Source organism: Aspergillus brasiliensis, assembly GCF_001889945.1.
Source record: "Aspergillus brasiliensis CBS 101740 unplaced genomic scaffold ASPBRscaffold_11, whole genome shotgun sequence".
In the NCBI taxonomy this organism is placed as follows: domain Eukaryota; kingdom Fungi; phylum Ascomycota; class Eurotiomycetes; order Eurotiales; family Aspergillaceae; genus Aspergillus; species Aspergillus brasiliensis.
Window position 1 is genome coordinate 202744 of NW_027137452.1, and position 21684 is coordinate 224427.

General features: G+C 53.7%; 9 protein-coding genes across 9 annotated transcripts; 5 read left to right on the forward strand and 4 right to left on the reverse strand.

Annotated features, from left to right (window-relative positions):
- Positions 1 to 1070: 1070 nt before the first annotated feature.
- ASPBRDRAFT_57436 (uncharacterized protein) lies at positions 1071 to 4659 on the reverse strand (the record flags this gene model as incomplete). The annotated part of the gene is made up of 4 exons (XM_067627741.1): positions 1071 to 1631; positions 1684 to 3781; positions 3836 to 4278; positions 4345 to 4659. 4 exons carry the CDS (start codon positions 4657 to 4659, stop codon positions 1071 to 1073), a joined length of 3417 nt encoding a protein of 1138 aa, XP_067476120.1.
- A 32-nt stretch (positions 4660 to 4691) lies between these two features.
- ASPBRDRAFT_287277 (uncharacterized protein) lies at positions 4692 to 5400 on the reverse strand. Its single transcript, XM_067622548.1, has 2 exons — positions 4973 to 5400; positions 4692 to 4835 (listed from the first exon to the last, which is right to left on the reverse strand). The coding sequence occupies exons 1-2, from the start codon at positions 5192 to 5194 to the stop codon at positions 4761 to 4763; spliced, it is 297 nt and encodes a 98-aa protein (XP_067476121.1). The 5' UTR covers positions 5195 to 5400; the 3' UTR covers positions 4692 to 4760.
- On the forward strand, positions 5299 to 6538 carry ASPBRDRAFT_46152 (OPA3 family protein). The gene is made up of 2 exons (XM_067625569.1): positions 5299 to 5489; positions 5551 to 6538. Exons 1-2 carry the CDS (start codon positions 5430 to 5432, stop codon positions 6337 to 6339), a joined length of 849 nt encoding a protein of 282 aa, XP_067476122.1. The 5' UTR covers positions 5299 to 5429; the 3' UTR covers positions 6340 to 6538.
- A 134-nt stretch (positions 6539 to 6672) lies between these two features.
- Positions 6673 to 7579, forward strand: ASPBRDRAFT_46154 (uncharacterized protein; the record flags this gene model as incomplete). Its single annotated transcript, XM_067625570.1, has 2 exons — positions 6673 to 6692; positions 6745 to 7579. Coding segments are annotated over 2 exons (514 nt in total), but the record flags the coding sequence as incomplete, so codon positions are not given.
- Positions 7580 to 8495: 916 nt separating this feature from the next.
- ASPBRDRAFT_657997 (class I myosin myoA) lies at positions 8496 to 12857 on the forward strand (the record flags this gene model as incomplete). Its single annotated transcript, XM_067628595.1, has 9 exons — positions 8496 to 8498; positions 8591 to 8827; positions 8912 to 8957; positions 9028 to 9510; positions 9560 to 11257; positions 11297 to 11394; positions 11429 to 11688; positions 11736 to 12283; positions 12335 to 12857. The coding sequence occupies 9 exons, from the start codon at positions 8496 to 8498 to the stop codon at positions 12766 to 12768; spliced, it is 3807 nt and encodes a 1268-aa protein (XP_067476124.1). The 3' UTR covers positions 12769 to 12857.
- An 89-nt stretch (positions 12858 to 12946) lies between these two features.
- Positions 12947 to 13677, reverse strand: ASPBRDRAFT_198466 (uncharacterized protein; the record flags this gene model as incomplete). Its single annotated transcript, XM_067621209.1, has 2 exons — positions 12947 to 13081; positions 13162 to 13677. The coding sequence occupies 2 exons, from the start codon at positions 13675 to 13677 to the stop codon at positions 12947 to 12949; spliced, it is 651 nt and encodes a 216-aa protein (XP_067476125.1).
- A 365-nt stretch (positions 13678 to 14042) lies between these two features.
- On the reverse strand, positions 14043 to 16534 carry ASPBRDRAFT_32637 (WD40 repeat domain-containing protein; the record flags this gene model as incomplete). The annotated part of the gene is made up of 2 exons (XM_067623040.1): positions 14043 to 15484; positions 15535 to 16534. 2 exons carry the CDS (start codon positions 16532 to 16534, stop codon positions 14043 to 14045), a joined length of 2442 nt encoding a protein of 813 aa, XP_067476126.1.
- A 1641-nt stretch (positions 16535 to 18175) lies between these two features.
- On the forward strand, positions 18176 to 19825 carry ASPBRDRAFT_57439 (putative serine/threonine-protein kinase; the record flags this gene model as incomplete). Its single annotated transcript, XM_067627743.1, has 5 exons — positions 18176 to 18438; positions 18518 to 18802; positions 18916 to 19279; positions 19355 to 19595; positions 19644 to 19825. The coding sequence occupies 5 exons, from the start codon at positions 18176 to 18178 to the stop codon at positions 19823 to 19825; spliced, it is 1335 nt and encodes a 444-aa protein (XP_067476127.1).
- A 419-nt stretch (positions 19826 to 20244) lies between these two features.
- On the forward strand, positions 20245 to 21468 carry ASPBRDRAFT_132339 (D-isomer specific 2-hydroxyacid dehydrogenase family protein; the record flags this gene model as incomplete). Its single annotated transcript, XM_067618427.1, has 4 exons — positions 20245 to 20567; positions 20626 to 20678; positions 20734 to 20821; positions 20874 to 21468. The coding sequence occupies 4 exons, from the start codon at positions 20245 to 20247 to the stop codon at positions 21466 to 21468; spliced, it is 1059 nt and encodes a 352-aa protein (XP_067476128.1).
- Positions 21469 to 21684: the final 216 nt, after the last annotated feature.

Sequence of the window (21684 nt, forward strand, 5' to 3'; positions counted from 1 at the left end):
CAGCAAACGTTGCCGCCTGCAGAATTGGGGCATCTCCACTAATTCCATGGTTCGTAGCCACCGACTGAGCCCTACCAGGCAATCCCTCTGGTACATCCCGAGCTAAACCCCGTGGAATCATTGAATGACGTTGTTGTACCTCCTACTTCATGGCGAGAGCGGCCGGGAATACTATAATAAGATATTCCAAGGTAGCGCTCAGGGGTTCTGTGTGCAGAGACAATTAACGTTTTCAGGAATCTTCAACTTGACCCGCCGTTAATTTCGTTGGTTCAGGGCCGAGCATGGGGCTGGGATCGACGTTAGAAGCAAAGCAAAATACGAATATACGAGCTTGCCACTCTTGCTGCCGCTTTGAGTTTCGGTTGCCACCAACCGAAAACCTTGTGGCAGTGCCAAGTAAATTTGTATCCAGTCAATCTGGGCTCGTGTCTGGTAATTGCTCTGAGCATATCTTTGATGGTGGATTTACTGAATGTGCCACACCATTTTGGTCGGACATTGCTGATGCATCCCTTGGCATACCCTATGCGCATGGAGGACGCCGAGCGACATTCATCGTGACATCCGTAGGAGATCTACCATCGCCATCCTCATCGAGCAACATTCCCTCTATCGGGAGAGTTGTGAGAGCAATGCGACTAGAGTGCAAACAATATCAATTGTGGAACTGAAGAGGGCACTGTAGAGGGCACTGTAGAGGAGTGGGGGATGAGGATTGTGAAGAGATTATATCGGGGCTGAGATTCTGAGGGCTCGTGGAGTAGGCGCCCGACAGGCTGAATGGTTTTCAGTATTCTTAGCTATGACTGGAATGGCATTACACTGAAAGTCGAGACAAAAGGTACTGGCTTGACTGGTCACTGGGACACTTTCTGTCTATAGCAGTCGTCTAATTAGGATTACTATTAACCACCACCAATGGGGTACTACTAGTGAATGCACCAAACAATTGATGTAAAGCAACCAAGACACGGCGTCTGCGCCATCCCAGCCATAAGATATACCATGCAAATATCAAACACAATCAACAGGCTTGTCATGACATCGTAAGGGTAGACCATCGTCTCCTATAGTGGTCTGCCCAGCATCCGGAGCCGCTCCCTCAATGCCTCCGCCTCACGGTCCTCTTCGGCTTCTGACCTTCTTTCTCTCAGGGATACAGACCGATAATCGCCATCTCCTCCGGGTGCCCCAACAGTCACCCACACGAACTTGCTTCCGCTTCCCCCTGCTGCCCGCTCCTGGGAGCCCTCCCAGAATAATTCCATGGGGCTTGCAGCGCCTGCAGCCTTGTCGGGCGTGGGTCGTCCTCCAAGGCGCCCCTGCTTCACCCACCCTTTCATGACCTCCTTGATGAAGTTGATCTTCTGTAAAAACGAATTGGCGTCTAGGATATCCCGAACTCGTTCGTCTGCGGAACTTGCACTAGTGCCATACGCAATGCCGAGGAAGGTTGCGACTTCGTCCGAAGTGACCGCGCGCGTGTCGAACCCCGATGGGTGCATTTTGCCCTTGGCGCTAAGGTATCTCGCTGCGGAGGGGGAAAGGTGGTAGAAGTCGACCCAGGGTGAGGAGCTTCTGGTGCGTCCAGGAGCGATCACGAGCTTTGTGTGATCAGGGAAATTGAACTGTTGCAAGTGTTAGCAGGTACATTGACAAGTAGCAGATAATTGAGTATACCTGAAAGGCACCGTCACCGAATCCCCAGACGCCAACATTCCCCAGTCGTTGGTAGAACTTGATGAATTGGCCCGAGTTACCGGAAGCCAATTCATCCTCGAGAGCTGCCTCATCTCCGTGTCGGCCTAAAGACCCGATCATATACTTGCCAAACTGGTCAACCAGCTTGACTCGTTTGATCTTTTCAGCGTCCGCACGCGCACAGTCAAGGCCAGAGTTCGTGCGAATTTTGATACCAGCCGCAGAAGATCCGCTGGAGGAGGCCTTCACCTCGAACAACGACGGTGAGATCAGAGCTCGCCTGATCCCGCCACGACACTCGGCAAAGTCGCGGGTACAATTTTCGTAGAATTCTACCGGCTTACCATGGCGAGGGATGAGCTGGTCTGCTTCGGAATACCCATAGATAGCTCCCTCCTGTTGGTCCTGGCTACGGGCTTTGCGCCGGATGTGTTTTTCGCCATCCCGCACTACTACGCCACTTGCCGGCTGGCCATTCTCTGCCTTGAAGACGCACCCTACGCTGCCATCATCCAAGACATAGCCAATACCGTACCGATTTGTGTAGTCCACCCATTTGATCACATATGCGTGGGGTGGTCGTCGAAGCCCAGCCCGTCTCCGGGCTGCCGAGTGTGGTACCATGTTGGACAGCATGTGCCGCAGATCCATGTTCACGTCATCGAGGGATGTCCTTGGCAGCGCCTCCCATGGGTCCTCCACATGAAACAAGGGGTGCAGGCCTAGGGTCGAGCGTGGCTTGCTTGCAGAGGAAGCTGTCTTACTGCCAGTCCGACTCAGTGGTTGTGAAGAGGGATCAGGTCGTGCGGATCTCTCCGTCAAGTTCTCCTTGGTCGTGACCACTTTCGCTGGATCCTCTTGTTTGAGCACATCTCTGGTCTCTGATTTTGGCACTGACCGTTGAGAAGGCTGGCGTGGTCTAACTGGCAAATGATCCATTGCTACGGATGCAGGCCGTTCTTTGGCAGGGGCCGGCAGATGACCAGATTCCTGGCTGGCTGCCTCCAGTCTGCGAGACTGCGAGCGCGTCTGGGAGCGAGTCTTTCCAATTACCAAGGATTCTGGTGCCGTACTGGACTTGGGGATTTGTGGCGCAATGTTCTTGTCTAGATCGCGCAATGAACCCGAGTACGACGCAGCTACACCACGCCGTGCGCGGATTGGCCGCTCCGCGAGGCCGCCTGAAGGTATAACTGCAGGGTTTGCTTCTGCTTCTTTGTCTTCAAACAAAGCCTTTGCGGTCGGTACGGGATCGGAAATAGCTGCAATCTTCCGGACAGACCCTCGGCCTGTAGCTGCCTGCTGCCGCAGAGTCGCGGCATGGCTCTGCGACTCCTTTCGCCGCTGCTGCGCAGCAGCCAGCGCCGCCTGAGTTCGCGTAAGTGATGCCACATTACTCCGAGCAGAGGCGCTGCTCTTCCTTGACAGAACACTATCTTCGAAAGAGGAGCCGTCTCTGCGCGACAATAAGGAGGTATCAGGGTCGCTCCAATCACCTATCGGGTCATGGGGGTATCTGTACACAATATCCTCTGGAAGGGGTATAACGGGTTGAAATCCTTTCTCCTCCTCAGATAAGCACTCCGCATATGCCGACTTTGAGCAGTTCTTTCCAGCAGCCTTCCGTGCTGTACCGTCAGGTTTTCTGCCCACACCGCAGAGTGTGTAGAATGCCGCTCGGCAGACCAGGTATCGCTGGCTCGGATCATCGATGTGTTCAATGTAGCCAGACAACTTCTCGTCATATTCCAAGCTGCTTCCGAACATCATTCGATCCCCGCGAGGCTCATCTGGCTTCAGCCAAACGGGCCTACTGACGGAGCAGGACGGGTCAAGTCGCTTGGGTATGCAGCCGTCATACATCCTGAAAAATGGATGTTCAACGATGTCGTCCGGCTCAGGGCGCTCTTCTTCAGCGAGGTTTAAACACCAGCTCACGAGTGACTTCGCCTCTTCGGGAATGTAGTTGGCGCACTCGGTGCCTTTCGGCCACACGTATGCCAAGTTCCGCACTTTCTTATAAATCTCCTCCTGTGTCTTTGATTGGAATGGCGGATACCCTGTGAGCATCGCGAAACTGTAGGTGGAGTCAGCAGGAGAGAGAAAGGGACTAAGAAGGTTCGGGTCTTACCAGATGACCCCCAAAGACCAGATATCGACCTTCTGTGTATGGCCGCCTTTACTTTTGTCGAGAACTTCCGGGGCAATGTAATTCGGCGTTCCGCACAACGTTTTCCTCCTTTTCTCATCCCTCTCGGACATGATCATTGCTGCCAAACCGAAGTCACCTACTTTAATATCCATATTCTTATCCAGAAACAAGTTCCCCATTTTCAGATCCCGATGCGCAACATTACGTTTGTGTAGATATTTGATCGCACCGCACAGCTGGACCATGAATCGTCTGACCTCGGGCACACTGAGGCATTTCCTCTTTCTGACCATATCCATGACTGATCCATTCGGGCACAATTCTAGAATGACATATATGCTGCTGTCGAAAACGAAGGCGCGATGGAAACCGACAATGTGAGGGTGGCGCATCTTCGAGTGGATCTGAAGCTCGGTACGGAACTGTAATGGTTCGTCAGCAAACCCATTGCATATTGCAGCATCGCAAACGGAGACCAAGTAAGATACCTTCTCTTGCATCTTTTTCTGTGCCATCTCCGATCGGACCACTTTCATGGCGAAAACACGACCGGTTCGCAATAGTGTTCCTTCGTAGCAGATCGCAAAGCCTCCCTTCCCAAGAAAAGCGCCCGTCGAGTATCGCTCTCCATCCTCCTCCGGCTCCAGAATCAGCGCTGGTGGTGGCGGCGCATGGTTTTTCGACGACGAAGCTTTTTGAGCGGCGGCGGCAGCAGCGGCAGCATTCTTATCCAATACTTTGCGCTCCATTGAGATCTTGGGCTTGATCATTTGATTTGTCGACCGTGGTGATAGCGCCTCCATTTTGTCTTCCGTAAGCTCCTAATGCCTTGATGGGATTGGGTATCAATGTTGTCGGCAAAGGAATGACGGGTGATCTCGAAACCACACACTTGTAGCGGACATCAACTCGGGCGATATAAGCGATCAATGGTAGTACAGTGCACTTGGGGTATAAAGGATCTACTTTGCTTGTGCTCCTGAGTCTGTTAGCATCCTATGTAGCAATGGAGCTATGCGACCAAAACCCGGGGCCAGCGACCGGATGAGGGGGTTTCACTGCACGGTGATGGAACACCGAGATCGCAGGATGGAAAGCAATGAGAACAATACTTACTAAAAATGAACCGAAGATCAAACAATTGACGCTCAAAAACAACAATATGCAATCAATGGCACCCCAATCAGGGAGACCGCAACCAGAGAGGTGGGGGGGAAATAGGAAAGTGAAGTAGGGATAGACAGAAGCAAAGACGGAGAGCTTCCCGGATGGAGACCAAACGAACTTCCCGATGCGGCAATCGATAAACATTGATCCGAATGCCAGTCCAACGCGCATTGCTGACCTCAGCAGGCACAGCGCCGTTATGCACGGCTATGCGCCCCACGCTTCGGTTGATGCCTGACAATCCAGTCAGCAGTCGTGAATCATCTTCGACCAACTTCCAGGCTCATGTGAAGAGCTATTTTAAGGCCTCTCGTAAATATCATATGGATTCAACCTGCTATTGATACATATTAATTACCCTTCTCGTTTCTTCCTAACATCCCTCTTCTCCCTTCCCTCCTCCACCATGTCTCTCACCCTCAAGCTCTCCTCCCTTGTCATCCGCACGTTGTCAAAACCGATCGCCGTATGCTTATTCCACCCTTGCAGTGGCTTGCTGCTGACAGGAATTGACTGACACCTCAAAGAACCAAATCAAGGCCCAGGCTCGTGAACATGAACGCTTCCGGCGCATCTGCGTCTCCATGGCGCAAGGTCTCCACCGTATCGACATGCGTCTCCGGCTAGGCAACATCCGCGACAACGCCGCATCGCAAAAACGAGCAGCTGCGGAAAGAGAGGTCCGAAAACACAAGCCCACGTCCCCAACGGTGAAGACGGAAATAGAGGCAAAAGCCGAAGAGGAAGCCATTGCGAAAGCCAAAGCGGCGGCAGAGGAGGCAGCGAAGCCGGCACCGAAGCCTCACATTCGACCATTGTCGGAGTCGAAGGCGATCGAGTCCGGTGCTACATTTATCAGCGAGACATTTCTTTTTATTGTTGCCGGAGGGTTGATTGTCTTTGAGTCATGGCGGTCTCGGAGGAAGGAAACAACCCGCCGGGAGGACGTGGAGACCCGGCTGGCCGAGCTGGAACAGTCTGAAAAGGCCGCCCGGCTAGCACTGTTGGCCTTGGAGAAGGAGCTGCTTCAGCAGAAGGCCAAGCATGGGGAATTGCCCAAGTCCTCCTCGAGGATCCTACCACGTGAGGTGTGGGACGTTAACCAGGAGGAAGAAGTGAAGCCAGCCGAGGAATCGAGCTTGCTCTCCTGGATTACGTCGTATCTGCCTTGGGGGGAGAGCCCAGAACAACGAGCAGAGTCGGTAATCAAGGAAAGCAAGAGCGCTGCGAAGACACCAGTTGATGCACAGTCATCACTACCGACGTCGAAACCAGTCGAACCGGAACCGAAAGCGCCAGCGTCGAAAAAGGCTTGATCGATGCCAGCAATAGTCTTATGCACCTGTATATATTGTTATAGATCAGATGGGCGCTATGTGGTGTAATCTCTTGTTAATTATGTTGCGATACCCTTATACATGACGGAAAGAAGTGGAAGGCAAGCATGTGGTGATCGGTTTCGGAGCGAGAAGCGGACGGCTTATAGATACAATCCACTCCTCTCTTCATTGAGCGTACTTTCACATATCACATAGTTCCGATTGAGTACTACACACGATGGAGCCCGACCATCCGGTTTCTCTTCGAGGAACCTACAGCTCTGCACTCAAAGAGCGATCTGTATGGAGACTGCTCGAACCGATCCTGAGGATGTTCCCAGGCCTGGAAGGTTGGCAGACTTCGATTCATGATCACTCGTTCTATTTCTGATACTGATACAGCCGGTGAAGTGAAAGAGGGGTGTGATTTCATCTTCCGCCTGGCGCATGAGACCGCGACATTGGGCATCCTCCTGTTAACACCCTCATCCATTGAACCGCCTATTGCGCAAGAGACTACGTCCAGACTACGCCAGTTTTCCGCCCTTCCAAGTCGCATCAACCATAACGCTGTGGCATTTCTGCTTTCCGAGACACCTTTCCATAGTGCAAGTGGGAGATATCGTATTGATGGGCTGGTAGCGTTGCAGGCACTGTACGAGCACTCATGCTATTTATATTCGAGTGCAAAGAAGGTATTTGCGACTAATAATAAGGAGCCGTGTAGGATGATCGAATCCCTTCCGAGCATGCTGCCCATCATTCCTGTTGCGGAAGCGGATTGCTTCCTGACCTCCGTGCAAGAATATATCACCAACCTCGAGGCAATCCATATCCCACAACAACGCTCGGCGGACACTATGGCTTATTTTGAATCCAGTTTCTTTTCTACCTAGTACTAGTCCTTCTGGTGAGCAGGGGAGCCAGATCTTCAGCATTTTCGCTGGATTGTAAGACTCATGGGACTATAAGCAGGATCAGCAACTACAGGATATTATCTCAATAATCACGCCCCTTTATTATATCATAAGGGGTCACAACCCTGGGCTGCTTTCCCTGAAGCAATGGTGCATTCGATGATGTCACGTGTGTTTCGTTGCCCAATTGTTTAGTACCAAGTCAGAAGTGTTGTACTAGAAGGATATTTCAGGCTGGGTTAGGTACAAACAACAACCCAAGATATATTTCGGGAGTGGATCGTATTCGTTTACTAAGGATAATCCCCTATCCAGGGGTTCTAGAATGAGAAAGAACCAATTTTCACCAGCACTTGCCCTGTAACTGGAATTGACGAACTGTGGCAGATGTTATAATGAAAAATCAGGAACAGCTTGGTGGTAAAGGAGCGACAACTAGTATAGTTAGTAGTGTCCTAGAGACAAGCATCGGGCTGCAGGGGGTGACGTAGTGAGAAGGGAAAAAGAAAGAGAACCGTTGGCAACGGCAGCCTCAGGCTTCCAAAGAGTCCCTTGGATCGTCGGTGCCTCGGACGGGCGTGTGCGGCCAGCCTTTCCCTCAAGTTGAACCTTAGCGCCAGGGACCCGAGCCCAGGGGCGACTGACGCTCGGGGATTTTATTTTGCCCCGGAGGCAACAACATACCACCGAAGGGAATGGGAGACTTGGAAGTAGACTACCTTTTAGTACTCCAGATTACTAGTTGCTAAGGAGAGAACTAGAGAACTAGAGAACTCTGGTAGTACCAATCCTAATTGACTACTCCGTAGATGGTCGGGTAGCGGCCAGACTGATTGCGCGTATTCGAGGCAGCGCAACCCAAGTGTGGCGCAGGCCCCAGTGGCCGGCCCGCCGAATCACCGGCTCTCTCCCTCGATGTCTTTACTTAGAATAGCCAAAGAGGGACCCCAATCTCTCTCTCCTCCTCCACAAGGCATCCTTCCGTCATTCTTCCTCTCTCCCTCTCTCTCCCCTCTTCCTCTTCGCATTCCTATACCCCTCTCCCATTATCTCAAACACCCTCTTCTTTTTTTGCGGGCCTCTCTCACTACCCACTAGCTTCTTGGAATGAACCATACGCCCGCTGCGTTCATTCCATATCCGCTGTGAATTTATCCGCCCGGTTCCTGTCCAGACTGATAGGCCAGATATCGTGACGCTTGGGCGCAACTTCCGGGGAGGTCGGTAGCCACAATCATGGTGAGTCGCGGCCCATTTCACCTCTAGTTCAATCATCAAGGTCTGGACTTGTGCATCAAATGATCTTGTATTAACCCCATGTCTCCTGGTAGGGTCATTCACGACGTCCGGCTGGCGGGGAGAAGAAGAGTCGCGGCTTCGGTCGCTCCAAGGCCGCCGCTGATGTGGGCGACGGGCGACAGGCGGGCAAGCCCCAGGTCAGGAAGGCCGTCTTTGAAAGCACAAAGAAGAAGGAGATTGGTGTCTCAGATCTTACCCTTCTCAGCAAAATCTCCAACGAGGCCATCAATGACAACCTCAAACTCCGCTTCGAACATGACGAGATCTACGTAAGCTGCCGCTGCCACCACCACCACCACCACCCCAGCGAGGCTATCTAGGCGAGGACAATCACTAACAGATGACTTCGGTAGACATACATTGGACATGTGTTGGTGTCTGTTAACCCGTTCCGCGACTGTAAGTGGTTTCCCCTGAATCGCCAACATTGTCCATGGTCGCATGGCTAACCACGCCCCCCCTATTCTAGTGGGTATCTATACCGACCCCGTCCTCGAGTCCTACCGGGGGAAGAACCGACTCGAAGTCCCGCCCCACGTTTTCGCGGTCGCAGAATCCGCTTACTACAACATGAAGTCATACAAGGATAACCAGTGTGTGATCATTTCAGGAGAGTCGGGTGCGGGTAAGACGGAGGCGGCCAAGCGGATCATGCAGTACATCGCCAGTGTATCCGGTGGCAGCGACTCGTCCATTCAGCAGACCAAGGACATGGTCTTGGCCACCAACCCGTTGCTGGAATCGTTTGGTAACGCAAAAACCCTGCGCAACAACAACTCCTCCCGTTTCGGAAAATACCTGGAACTGGAGTTTAACACAAACGGCGAGCCGGTGGGTGCCAACATCACCAACTACCTCTTGGAGAAGTCACGAGTGGTGGGACAAATCACCAATGAGCGAAACTTCCACATTTTCTACCAATTTACCAAGGCCGCACCGCAGAAGTACAGAGGTAAGCGCATCAATTCCGGTCCCATGACCTGAGCTAACGCCGGTGGTAGATACGTTCGGCGTGCAGCAGCCTCAGTCCTACCTCTACACCAGCCGATCGAAGTGCTACGATGTACCCGGAGTCGATGATGCGGCCGAATTCAGAGACACCATCAATGCCATGGGTGTCATTGGAATGGCCGAAGCCGAACAGGACGAAGTGTTCCGGATGCTGGCCGCTATTCTGTGGATCGGAAATATCCAGTTTGCCGAAGACGACTCTGGGAACGCTGCCATCACCGACCAGTCGGTGGTCGACTTTGTCGCATACTTGCTGGAGGTCGATCCTGCGCAGGTGAACAAGGCGCTCACGATCCGTTTGATGGAGACGGCCCGCGGAGGCCGCAGGGGCTCTGTCTATGAGGTTCCGTTGAACACGGTGCAGGCGCTGGCTGTTCGTGATGCGTTGTCCAAGGCGATCTACTTCAATCTCTTTGACTGGATTGTTGGGCGGGTCAACTCGTCGTTGACGGCCCGAGGGTCGGTGGCGAACTCCATCGGTATCTTGGATATCTACGGGTTTGAGATTTTTGAGAAGAACTCGTTTGAGCAATTGTGTATTAACTACGTCAATGAGAAACTGCAGCAGATCTTCATCCAGTTGACCCTGAAGGCGGAGCAGGATGAGTATGCGCGGGAGCAGATCCAGTGGACCCCGATCAAATACTTTGATAACAAGGTGGTCTGCTCGCTGATCGAGGACAAGCGTCCGCCTGGTGTCTTTGCCGCGCTGAACGATGCCTGTGCGACAGCGCATGCGGACTCGGGCGCGGCGGACAACACATTCGTCGGCCGTCTGAACTTCCTGGGCCAGAACCCCAACTTTGAGAGTCGCCAGGGCCAGTTCATCGTCAAGCACTATGCCGGTGACGTCAGCTATGCAGTCGAGGGCATGACCGACAAGAACAAGGACCAGCTGCTGAAGGATCTGCTGAACCTGGTTGGTTCCAGCGGTAACCAATTCGTCCACACCCTCTTCCCCAACCAGGTCAACCAGGATGATAAGAGACGCCCACCCACCGCCAGCGACAAGATCAAGGCGTCTGCCAACGACCTCGTGGCGACCCTGATGAAGGCACAGCCATCGTACATCCGGACCATCAAACCCAACGATAACAAAGCGCCGCGGGAGTACAACCAAGGGAATGTGCTGCACCAGATCAAGTATCTGGGTCTGCAGGAGAACGTTCGTATTCGTCGTGCTGGTTTCGCCTACCGTCAAACGTTCGACAAGTTCGTGGAACGCTTCTACCTGCTGTCGCCCAAGACATCGTACGCCGGTGACTACACCTGGACGGGCGATGCCGAGTCTGGTGCCCGTCAAATCCTCAAAGACACCAGTATCCCCGCGGAGGAGTACCAGATGGGTATCACCAAGGTGTTTGTCAAGACCCCGGAGACGCTCTTTGCCTTGGAGGCGATGCGCGACCGGTACTGGCACAACATGGCCATTCGCATCCAGCGGGCTTGGCGCAACTACCTGCGCTACCGCATCGAATGCGCCATCCGCATCCAGCGGTTCTGGCGTCGCATGACCGGCGGTCTGGAGTTCATCAAATTGCGTGACCAAGGACACCAGGTTCTCCAGGGCAAGAAGGAGCGGCGTCGGATGAGTTTGCTCGGGTCGCGGCGCTTCCTCGGAGATTATGTGGGAGTTGGCAACAAGGGTGGACCAGGCGAAATGATCCGCAACGGTGCAGGCATTAACGGTAAGTCATCCGCTTCGTGGGTAGGATCTGGCTAATTAGTGCTAGGATCGGAAAATATTCTCTTCTCTTGCCGTGGTGAAGTCTTGATTTCTAAGTTTGGCCGGTCCAGCAAGCCGTCACCGCGTATCTTTGTTTTGGTAAGTTGACTGTCCCTGCTGCAACGGGACGCAGCTGACAACGCAGACCAACCGACACGTCTACATTGTGGCACAAACGCTGGTCAACAACCAGCTTCAGATTGCGTCAGAAAGGACGATACCGATCGGAGCGATCAAGTCCGTCAGCACATCCAACCTGAAGGATGACTGGTTCTCGCTCGTGGTGGGCGGACAGGAGCCAGACCCGCTGGTGAACTGTGTCTTCAAGACGGAGTTCTTCACCCACCTCACCAACGCTCTTCGCGGGCAGTTGAACCTGAAGATTGCCGACCAGTAAGTTTCGTTCCATCCTCATCGAGGGCGCCCCTAACTCTTCCTAGCATCGAGTACAACAAGAAGCCGGGCAAGTTGGCCACCGTCAAGGTGGTCAAGGACCCCGGGGCCTCGAACGTCGACAGCTACAAGAGCAGCACCATCCATACGAGCGCGGGTGAACCCCCTAGCTCGGTGTCCAAACCCACGCCACGCCCGAAGCAGGTTGCTGCGCGACCCGTGACGACGGGCAAGTTGCTCCGCCCTGGCGGTCCTGGCGGCGGGCCCTCGAAATTGGCATCCAGACCTGCACCGGCGCGTCAGCCTATGCCGCAGCCGGCAGCCGTGCAACCACCGCCCGCCCCCCAGCCAGCTGTGTCGCCGGCAGCGCAGCCCAGGCCGGTCCCTCAACCTATTGCCGCGGTTGCCGCAGCACAGCACACACGGAATGCGTCCTCCAGCTCCGCAAGGGCGCCGCCTCCACCTCCCCCGGCGACGCCCCCCGCCCAGAAGAAGCCGATGGCGAAGGTGTTGTACGACTTCAACAGCGACCAGTCCAACGAACTGTCAATCCGGGCGGGCGAACTCATCCAGATTGTGTCCAAGGAAGGAAATGGTAAGTGACACCATGCCATTGTTTTTGATGCATGTCAGCTAACACTTGCAGGATGGTGGTTGTGTATGAACGCGTCGACATCGGTCCAGGGCTGGGCACCCGAAGCCTATCTCGAGGAGCAAGTTGCAGCAGCACCCAAGCCTGCACCGCCGCCGCCGCCACCGACCGCACCCCGCGCCAGCCCCGTGCCGTCGACGAATGGCGCCGCCGCCGCCGCTGTGGCCGCCAAAGCCAAGGCCAAGCCCGCACCACCGGCCCCGCCAGCGAAGCGGCCCAACATGGCTGGGCGGAAAATGGCACCCACACCCCCCGCGGCACCGCGCGATAGTGCCGTGAGCATGAACTCGCACGACTCATCTGGTGGGAGCGGACGGGGGACGCCGAACAGCGCGTCGAACGCGAGTCTGGCGGGAGGGTTGGCCGAGGCGCTCAAGGCGCGACAGCACGCGATGCAGGGACATCATGATGATGATGACGAGTGGTAGTTACAGAGATTGAGCATGAGGCTAGAAGCATACCCGTAGATAAATAGACATGTATAGCACTACCCTGAACTGTAGATATGTAGTACGTAGATATGTAGATATATGTTCACGTTGATTCATGATGCAACAATCATTCTTCCCAGAACCAGACCCTCAAACCAGACAGAAGAAGAAGTATCTACAAGAACTTGCTCGCCAAGCTCATCAACGCCGCCGGACCACCCGTACCACTCGACCCACTACCCTGACTCTTCATATACATCTTGAACGCCATTTCGGCGGCGGAGTTGATCGCAGACTGCTTATCGCCGGACTGCCCAAGAAATAGAACATATTAGCCAAACCTACACAACACCAAAGACCATATATATGAGAGAGAAGGAATATACTTACCACATTCCCAGACCCACTCTTCTGATCCCACAGCTTACTCGCCTGCGCCATCGCCATCCCAATAAACTCATTCTTATCCCCTCCACTGCTGCTACCACTGCTACCACCACCAGACGTAAACATCTTCAACGCCTGCATAGCAGCACCAGCACCAAGAGACTTGCTATCATGCTGCTGTTCACCACCACCGTATCCACCACCACCACCACCATTGTAAAGTGCCTGATGCGACTGCACCAGATGCTCCTCGTCAATGTCAGGTTGTTCGGAGTACTGGTTTTTCCGATCGGAGAGGAAGCTTAAAGCCGAGGAGAAGAGGGAGCTATCGGAAGAAGATTCGTGGGATTGGGCGTGGTGTTGGGCGGAGGAGAATTCGGGGTCGTAGGAACCGGATTCGTTACCTCCATAGTTACCACCATAGCCACCGGAACCACCGTAGCCTCCTCCGGAAGAGGAGTTGTGGTTGCCGGAGGTGGCTTGTTCGATGGCGGAGGAGATCAAGTTCGAGAAGGACATCTTGCTTATTACTTAGTAGATGTTGGGTGGTGTGGTTTAGAAAAGATAGATGGTAGATGGATGTATGTTTGAGGAGATGATGAGTGAGGGGCTGGAGGGGAGTATCTATTTATGAGGGGCTGTGGCGGTGTAGATGGTTTAGTCTTGAATCTGGTCACTGGGAAAAGGGAATGATCGGCAGTGGGGCAACTCAGCCACGCGTGCATCGATCGGTGATTCTCCTTGGGTTATATACAGAGTATGTTGTAAATAGGTCATAGGGGAAAGGTTCACAGTGTGTATAACAAAACAGTCATGGTATCTCGCTAAATCATGGTTCCGCCCAAGTCATGCAGTATAAGCAAATGCACTACTCATACAACCAGCTACAATAGCAACGCATCATGCTCGTCATCCTCCAGATTCCACATCCATCGCTGCTGTCGCTCGCGCTCGCGCAGCATGCATCGGTCGTCCTCGTCCAGCTCGGCCTCGCGCAACCACTCGTTCGGCCGATCCCGCAGCCCGTATCGTTGTCCCCACTGGCGTCGCTCGTACTCCAGGAACCCGCCAAAGTGCTCGTCCGTGTTGGCCACCCAGATCGTGCTGCCATCCGGCGCGTAGTCGGCGCCGCCAATCTCCCCGAAAAAGTCGTGCACCTGGCGCCGCTGGTAGGTCTGCGCGTTGACCACCGCGATGCGGTCCGCCGGCTCACACAGGAGCAGCGTGCGCGGCCCGCCGCCCACGGGCGACCAGCGCAGGGACCGGTAGCCCGCCACATCAGACTCGATCTTCTGGAGCATCCGCCACATGCGCACATCCCAGATGATCGCCGTCTTGTCCTGATTGCTCGTGGCGATGTGGTGCATGTCGGGCGCCCACGCGCACGCAAACCCGAAATCGCGGTGGCCGCGCAGGGGGTGCACCGGGCGCCCGGTATCCGCTTCCACGACCCACGCGTCCGCCGAGTCGCCAATCAGCACGCGCAGGCGCCCGTCCGGCGAGGTCGCCGTGCAGTTGATGGCCCGCGAGAGCTCGTGGTCCGCCACAAAGGTGTTGGTTTCGCAGTCCAGGACCCGCAGGTGCCGGTCATTCGACGCGAAGATCCCTTGGGGGGACCGATTCGTCCGACTCGGGATGATGTCGACATGGTTGGTGATGCCGTTCGCGTCCTTGGTCACATAGCCTTGGACGCCCGGGCCTGTCGTGCCCGCCGCTCGCACGGCGTACTCGCCTGAGAACCCACCCGCAATGGTCGTGTCGTGCGCCGACTTCATCGTCGAGATCTTGACGGGGCCCTGCAGCCCCGACTCGACCGTCGGCCGGGACAGGTCGAGGAGGCAGCTGAGATCGTCATAGGCCGGCACCCACGAGTAGACCTTGGACTCGTGGGCGAAGTGGACGGTATTGTATGCGGCCACCGACATCAGGTTCCGCAGCTGGAAGTGCTCAATGGTGGCTTTGTGTTCGGTATACATGGCCTTGCCCCGGAAGTACGACTCTTCCTGCGGCAACCTCGCGCCAGGCCGTTGCCGGGAATACTCCAGGTTGTGGTACGATGTATAGGACTGGTCCCGCAGCTCGCGCACATAGGCCCGCTTGATCCGTAACGCATCCCACCAGGGGATCTGTTGCAGATCGTAGAAGTCGCGCGTATACCCCGGCGGCCGAAAGATCTTCGGCGGCGGGATCCATCCGATCAGATGTGCAATGGCGCTGCGCGGGAGATGCGCCGACGACATCGACAGACTGGGGATCGCGGAGGCGGCGGACGACTGGTACACCCACTGGGCAATAAACTGGTCCACATTTAGATTCCTTTCGCGAGCTATTACCAGGTTAGCGTGCGACAATAACCGTAGAAGCCGATGGACATACTAGTTCCAACCACGGGATCCGCAAAGTGCGTCTCGCCCGTCGGATCGGCGTTGCTGGAATCGTCCCCCTCGGAGAAGACATTGCTGTAATCGTCGCGCATTGAGCCCGCTCCCAGGTCTGATAATTCCGGAACCGACGGGGAAGGGGGGTCGTGATAGAAGTCGTCCAGTTCTTCCTCCTCCGACAAATGCGCCGTGCCGTGGCGGGTGCCCATGTCACTGGCGACATCGTCGTACTCATCGCCATCATCCGAGTAGAACTTTTGCGTGTCATCGGGGTCATCCTCCGCAACCGACTGTGACGTGGACCGGTTCTCCCTCACCGACGGCTCATAATACATGATCAAATCGGTCGCCTCTCCATCTTCGGTGTCGCTGGAGAGCGTGGACGAGACGTGATGCGCGGGCACCGGGGTATCCAACGCTTGGTTCAACAGGGCTGCCACGCCGACGTGTCCGCCAATGTAGGGCTCCAGCGGCACACCCCCTATTTCGGACAGCGCGTCCGTCATTTCCGAGTCGGAGACGTACCATTCCACCGGGGGCGACGACGGGTTGGGCGCATGATCGGGCACAGTCTCACGCACCAGTAGATCCTCGCGCGCCCTCACCGCATTCACCACCTCGGACGGGGTGGCATAGGGCCGATCGGCGGACTCGAAGACATGCGCAAACTGGGGGACGGCCATGAAGGCAGAGGCGGCCAAATCACTCGTGTTCCGATCGTCTGTATCACCGTGGATGCCGGCCTCGGAAGCGTCCGAGCTGACAGCGGGCGCTGGGTCCTCGATGGACGGCATCGGCACGCGGGTCGATGAAGAGGCGATGGGCGAGGGCAGACTGTCTGGGGTCCACGGATGTGAGGATCGGGGGACGGTGCATGCTGACGGACTTCGAGTGCGGGTACTCGGGGGTCCAGGGAGGACCGACGTGCTGGAGGAGGACTCCGAGGCAGAGGAATACGACGATGAAGGGAAATCGGCGGTAGTCGGGCCAGGCATTCCGGTCGGGGCGCAGAGTTGGTTGGCAACGGGGCTGGCCACCGGGTCGATTTGGGGCGAGCGGTGGGGTGGGGAGGGAGGAAAAGAAGGGAGTTGGAATTTAAGTCAGGAATAATAAAGAGAGCACAGCACGGAGGAGGGATCCGCCGTGATTGGCACTGGAGTGGGTTGGGTGCAGTTGCACAGGGATGAGGGCCGGTCGGTCCACGTTGTTTGGCCTCCGATCGCAATCCCCGTTCGGATCTGGACTTCTGCAGGCCGATAAGTTCCAAGTTCACCCCGCAGGGCGTTTGCCCACCTCCCCCACACCGAGGAATATAAGTCTGGGTTGACTTCCAAGAAGTGGGACAGCCACCGCGCTAAACTGTCCAGAGAACGAAATAGACAGAAGAATCAGTGTGTGTTGTGCGTGGTGTGACCCAACCAACCATGAAGGATCAGTGGTGGTGGTTGTGTTGGTGGCTTGGAAGCAGGAAGGACGCCAGTGGGAAACGAACAAGAAGGGAATAGAACAATCCCGAGGTGGAGAGGCGTTGTCGCACCGAGTAACCACACAAATTAAGACCACCACCACTAGGAGAACACTTCTCCTGTCGGACCGGTGAACAAGATTTTAAGATGGCGAGGTGAATGCGAATGAAGGTTCGAGGAAAAAGCAAAACACCGGGATGGAAGTGGGAGGCCAAGAGGCCGTAAATCATCACCCAGTTCGGTAGGCTGCAGGGGGACAAGGCAGCAGGTGTCGCCAGAGAGGAGGGAACAGAGGAAAAAGGTAGTCAGGAAGAGAGAGAGACTCGAGAAGGAGGAGGATGTTAAGAAGTGAGTGAAGCGAGACCGAGAGAGAGGAGAGAAAAGAAGCAACCACTTGAAGTGTAAGCTGGAAACTGGAAACTGGCAAGAGAGAGAGAGAGAACGTGGATCATCCCGATCGGGGCTGTCACATGGAGGGGGGTTTGCCGATCACGAGGCAGCGAGATGAATCCAAGGAGAACTTTATGTATGCGACTGCGACTGCTGCAACCGTTGGCTAGTTGGGAAGTTAATTACGGCTTCATTCCCAGTCCCTTAGCTGCAGTTCGCACTGGATATCCACTAGTCACTACTGAATGGTAAGGCAGTGACATGATCTGATCCTGACGGGATCTATAACTAGCACTCAAATCCCGATCTAGAATCCTTCCCTTTGATTGGGATGGTTTCATTTTCCTCTATGGTGTAGGTGTATACTATGGTCACTCCTCAGCCTGATTCTATCTGTCAGGTTCCCCTTCTTGAGGCTCCCACGCGAAACGTGTGGGCGGTGTCATGTCAGTATACTATTGATCGTAAGGGGTAAGATTGCTCTATGAGGAGACCAAGAGCCTGAGGCGTCTAAGAATAGTAGCCTACTGTCGGTCCTACCATTGTTCCGGCCTCCGCTGACTGGTCATACTAACTGAGGATATACGTTTACTAGTAGGTACTCCTAATCACTTTTACAACTGGCTGTATTGTCATCCTATTCGTTATTGTATTAATCACTTAACTAGTACTCGGTCCAAATACGTCTCATACATAATACCTTAAGTTACACATGTTTAGCGTTGTCCCGTAAGACCAATTTTGTGGCCACAATCAAGGCACACCCATCATATAGAGCCAATGTTACCGCTAAGGAGACTACCATTGATTTCACAACGCACTATATTCTCCTTTGCCAAAAAGCCGCTTTGGCCGTTCTCATCCACCGCAGGACCTCTCATCCCTCAGCGAGAACTGGTCGACGAGGAGATCTGTCCAGACTACAACTCGGCGGCTTTCTACCCAGCAAAACCCGGCGATGCCCCAGCAGACAGGTTCCAACTCCTGGTGAAGATTGGCTGGGGAACACGGTCAACCGTGTGGCTCGCTCGAGATATTTCGAGGTATCCACGCTTGCCTACTACTAGTACTTGAGATTGAACTCCGGCGAAACTGACCCTGACCATTCCCTTGACTATCAAGATTCAAATGGCAGCATGAACAAGCAGTAGCCCTGAAAATAACCAACAGCAATACATACGATGAAGCTCAGCAAGAAAATGGAATTGAAACCCATATCATGCAACAGAATACCGAGCATCGTGGTGGTGTCATTGTACGGAAGCATCTGGATGACTTTGAAGTGACTGGTCCGCATGGGAAACATCTATGTCTTGTGTATGAGCCAATGAGAGAACCTCTTTGGATCTTTCAACGGCGATTCAAGAGTGGTAACCTGCCCTTGCCCATTGCGAAGGCGTATATTTAGTTTCTGCTGGTTGGTCTTGATTTTCTTCACTCCGAGTGCAAAATTGTTCACACAGGTGAGAAGATGTTTTCATGTGCCTATTAACTCCCATAAAAGACGGAATTCTGATAAGCTGTCTACTAGATCTCAAGCTCGACAATATCCTCATGACCTTCGAGAGCGAAGAGATCTTGGCCAGCTTCATTGATCGACAACAACAACAGCCGATGCACTACAAGGTTGATGACGAGGCGGATCGTATTATCTATCGCTGTCACAATGACTTCGGGGCTCTAGATGTAAGTCAAATCAAAAACATGTTTCCCAAAATAGCCGATTTTGGCCTCGCCTCGAAACTCGACCAGCTATCTGAGACTCTACATGGGATGAATGGAGAGAGCCTTGGCATTTATCCTATTCAACCAGACCATTACCGTGCTCCAGAGGTGACACTTGGCTGCGGCTGGAATTCCAAGGCAGAGATATCTGGAACTTTGGTGTTCTGGTGAGTCTATCTTTTCGTAAGATGAACCCTTGGTTTGAGATAACTGATAATCGGACTGTTTGACAAGTTGTGGGATATCATTGGGCGCAAAGAATTGTTCCAGCAGGTGTTGGATGCAGATGGTCAATACGACGCAAAGTCCCACCTCGCAGAAATGATATCTCTCCTTGGCCCGCCTCCCAGAGCATTTCTCGCGAAATCAAAGACTTTGTCGAAGCAAAATTGGCCCCAGCCTGTCACAAACGAACGGGGAAAGGTGTGCAACAATGCGGAAGAATTCTTCGATGGCCCTTTTTTTGATGCAGAAGGTGCGTTCAAAGATCCCACAGGCTAATTGGGCATACTGACCTGTCAAGATAAATTCCTGTTTGACGAGTTGGTTCCGTCTCGAAGTTTCGAGGACACAATTCCATTCCTGGAAGAGAATGACCGAGAAGCATTTCTCTCCTTTGCTCGCCAAATGCTCGCCTGGGTCCCGGAGGAGAGAAAGACAGCTCGTGAGTTGATGGATCACCCGTTCCTCAAACTGGGTGGTTGAGCTACAAACACGATATTTTGGACGAAGATGGTTTGTCAGAGGGATCTTTGTTGTCGATGAAAATATGCTGGTAGATCTTTGTCCGTGACGAGTAATAGAGTCCTAGACAAGTATCAAGTGACTTGTTATACAGTTACGTGGTACTACTTTACTAATACTAATCCGTATCTTTGTCTTTTCTATTGGCTGTGCAGGCCGAAAGCCGGCGGGGTTTGTGCCTGAGACAACAACCGACTAACTAACTAGTACTACTTACTCTGCTAAGTACGACAATCAGCACAGCTACTTATCTCCTCGCATTGATAACGCATCATCGGCCCCTCACTGCTGATCACTATGTATACCTCCGCATCTCACACGAGGTTGCATTGTTACCACCCTGGACTTTTCAATTTCCACAAATTCTGAGCTATCCCGTCATGGCCTCCCGAGAATTCCTACTAATTCTCATGCCCTGTGCTTTCCCAGACCGATGGCTCGACAGTCTGAGAAGCACGGTTCCCCACATCCGCATCGAGAAACGCGAAGTCGACAGGAATGCTACTGAGCTGCCCACCGATATCTCTCCTGAGATATGGAGAGACGTTACAGCACTCTTCACCTGGAGGCTCCTTCCGCCCAAGGAGCTGGCCCCGAGCCTACAATATGTCCAGCTCTTGAGTGCCGGGTGCAACCATGTTATGGGCACCTCATTGTTCGATGAGACAGACGTCGCGTTTTGTACAGCGAATGGGGTTCATCCGTGAGTTCAAATCGAATCGTATCGTGAGAGATGGGAAGGGATTACACTGACTGATTAGACCACAAATCACAGAATGGGTTTTCATGACCTTCCTTGCATTTCAGCATCATCGTACGTGAATCATACCAAACCAGTGAGCATAGACATAACACTAACGATGAGATAGTCCCGGCGTACCTTGAGAACCAAAAGGTCGGCAAATGGGTCGACCCTATATCGGACGAAGACACCGAGGATGCAGTTGGTCTCAGAGTGTAAGCCTATGTTTTGAGTCCTATCACTCCATATCGACTGACACAATGTCAGTGGAATAATGGGCTATGGCAGTATCGGTCGGCAATGCGCCCGTGTCGCCAAAGCCTTTGGCATGGACGTGCATGCTTTCACACTGCACCCCCGAACCACGCCTGAATCGCGAAAAGCAGATTCATTCAGCGAGTCCGGACTAGGAGACGAAGACGGCCAATTTCCGTCAAAGTGGTTCTGGGGCCAAGATCAACTCAACGAGTTCCTGGGTTCCGGCCTGGACTTGCTCGTGATCACCGTCCCACTGACTCGGGAGACGCGTGGCATGATCGCGCGGGAGCAGTTCACGTATCTCAGTAAGAAGAAGGCATATGTTAGTAACATTGCACGGGGGGCAGTGATCAACACGGATGATCTGATGGATGCCCTGGATGCGGGTCAGATCCGAGGGGCGGCACTGGATGTGACTGATCCAGAGCCGTTGCCGGCCGACCATAAGCTGTGGGGATATAAGAATGTTATCATTACGCCGCATTGTAGTGGAAATTCGACCCACTATAACGATCGCGCGATGAAGATCCTGCAGTGTAATTTGGAAAGACGGGCTCGTGGGGACAAGCTTCTGAATCAGGTTGATCAGGGCTTGGGATACTGACATTGATGGATGAGAATCTGACAATAACGAGCATAGCATTCACACATAGAGTTATAGATAACTAGAAGCATTAATTTGAACTCATTGAAAGAGCCTTAGAAGTTGGAATACCTTTCAGGCCTTCCACTTGTATCCCAGCGTATGCCTCAGGCATTACTATGTTAAAAGGCGGTAGACTCTGCCGGCAGAAAGAAATGTGGCAGGCGGAAGGCAGCG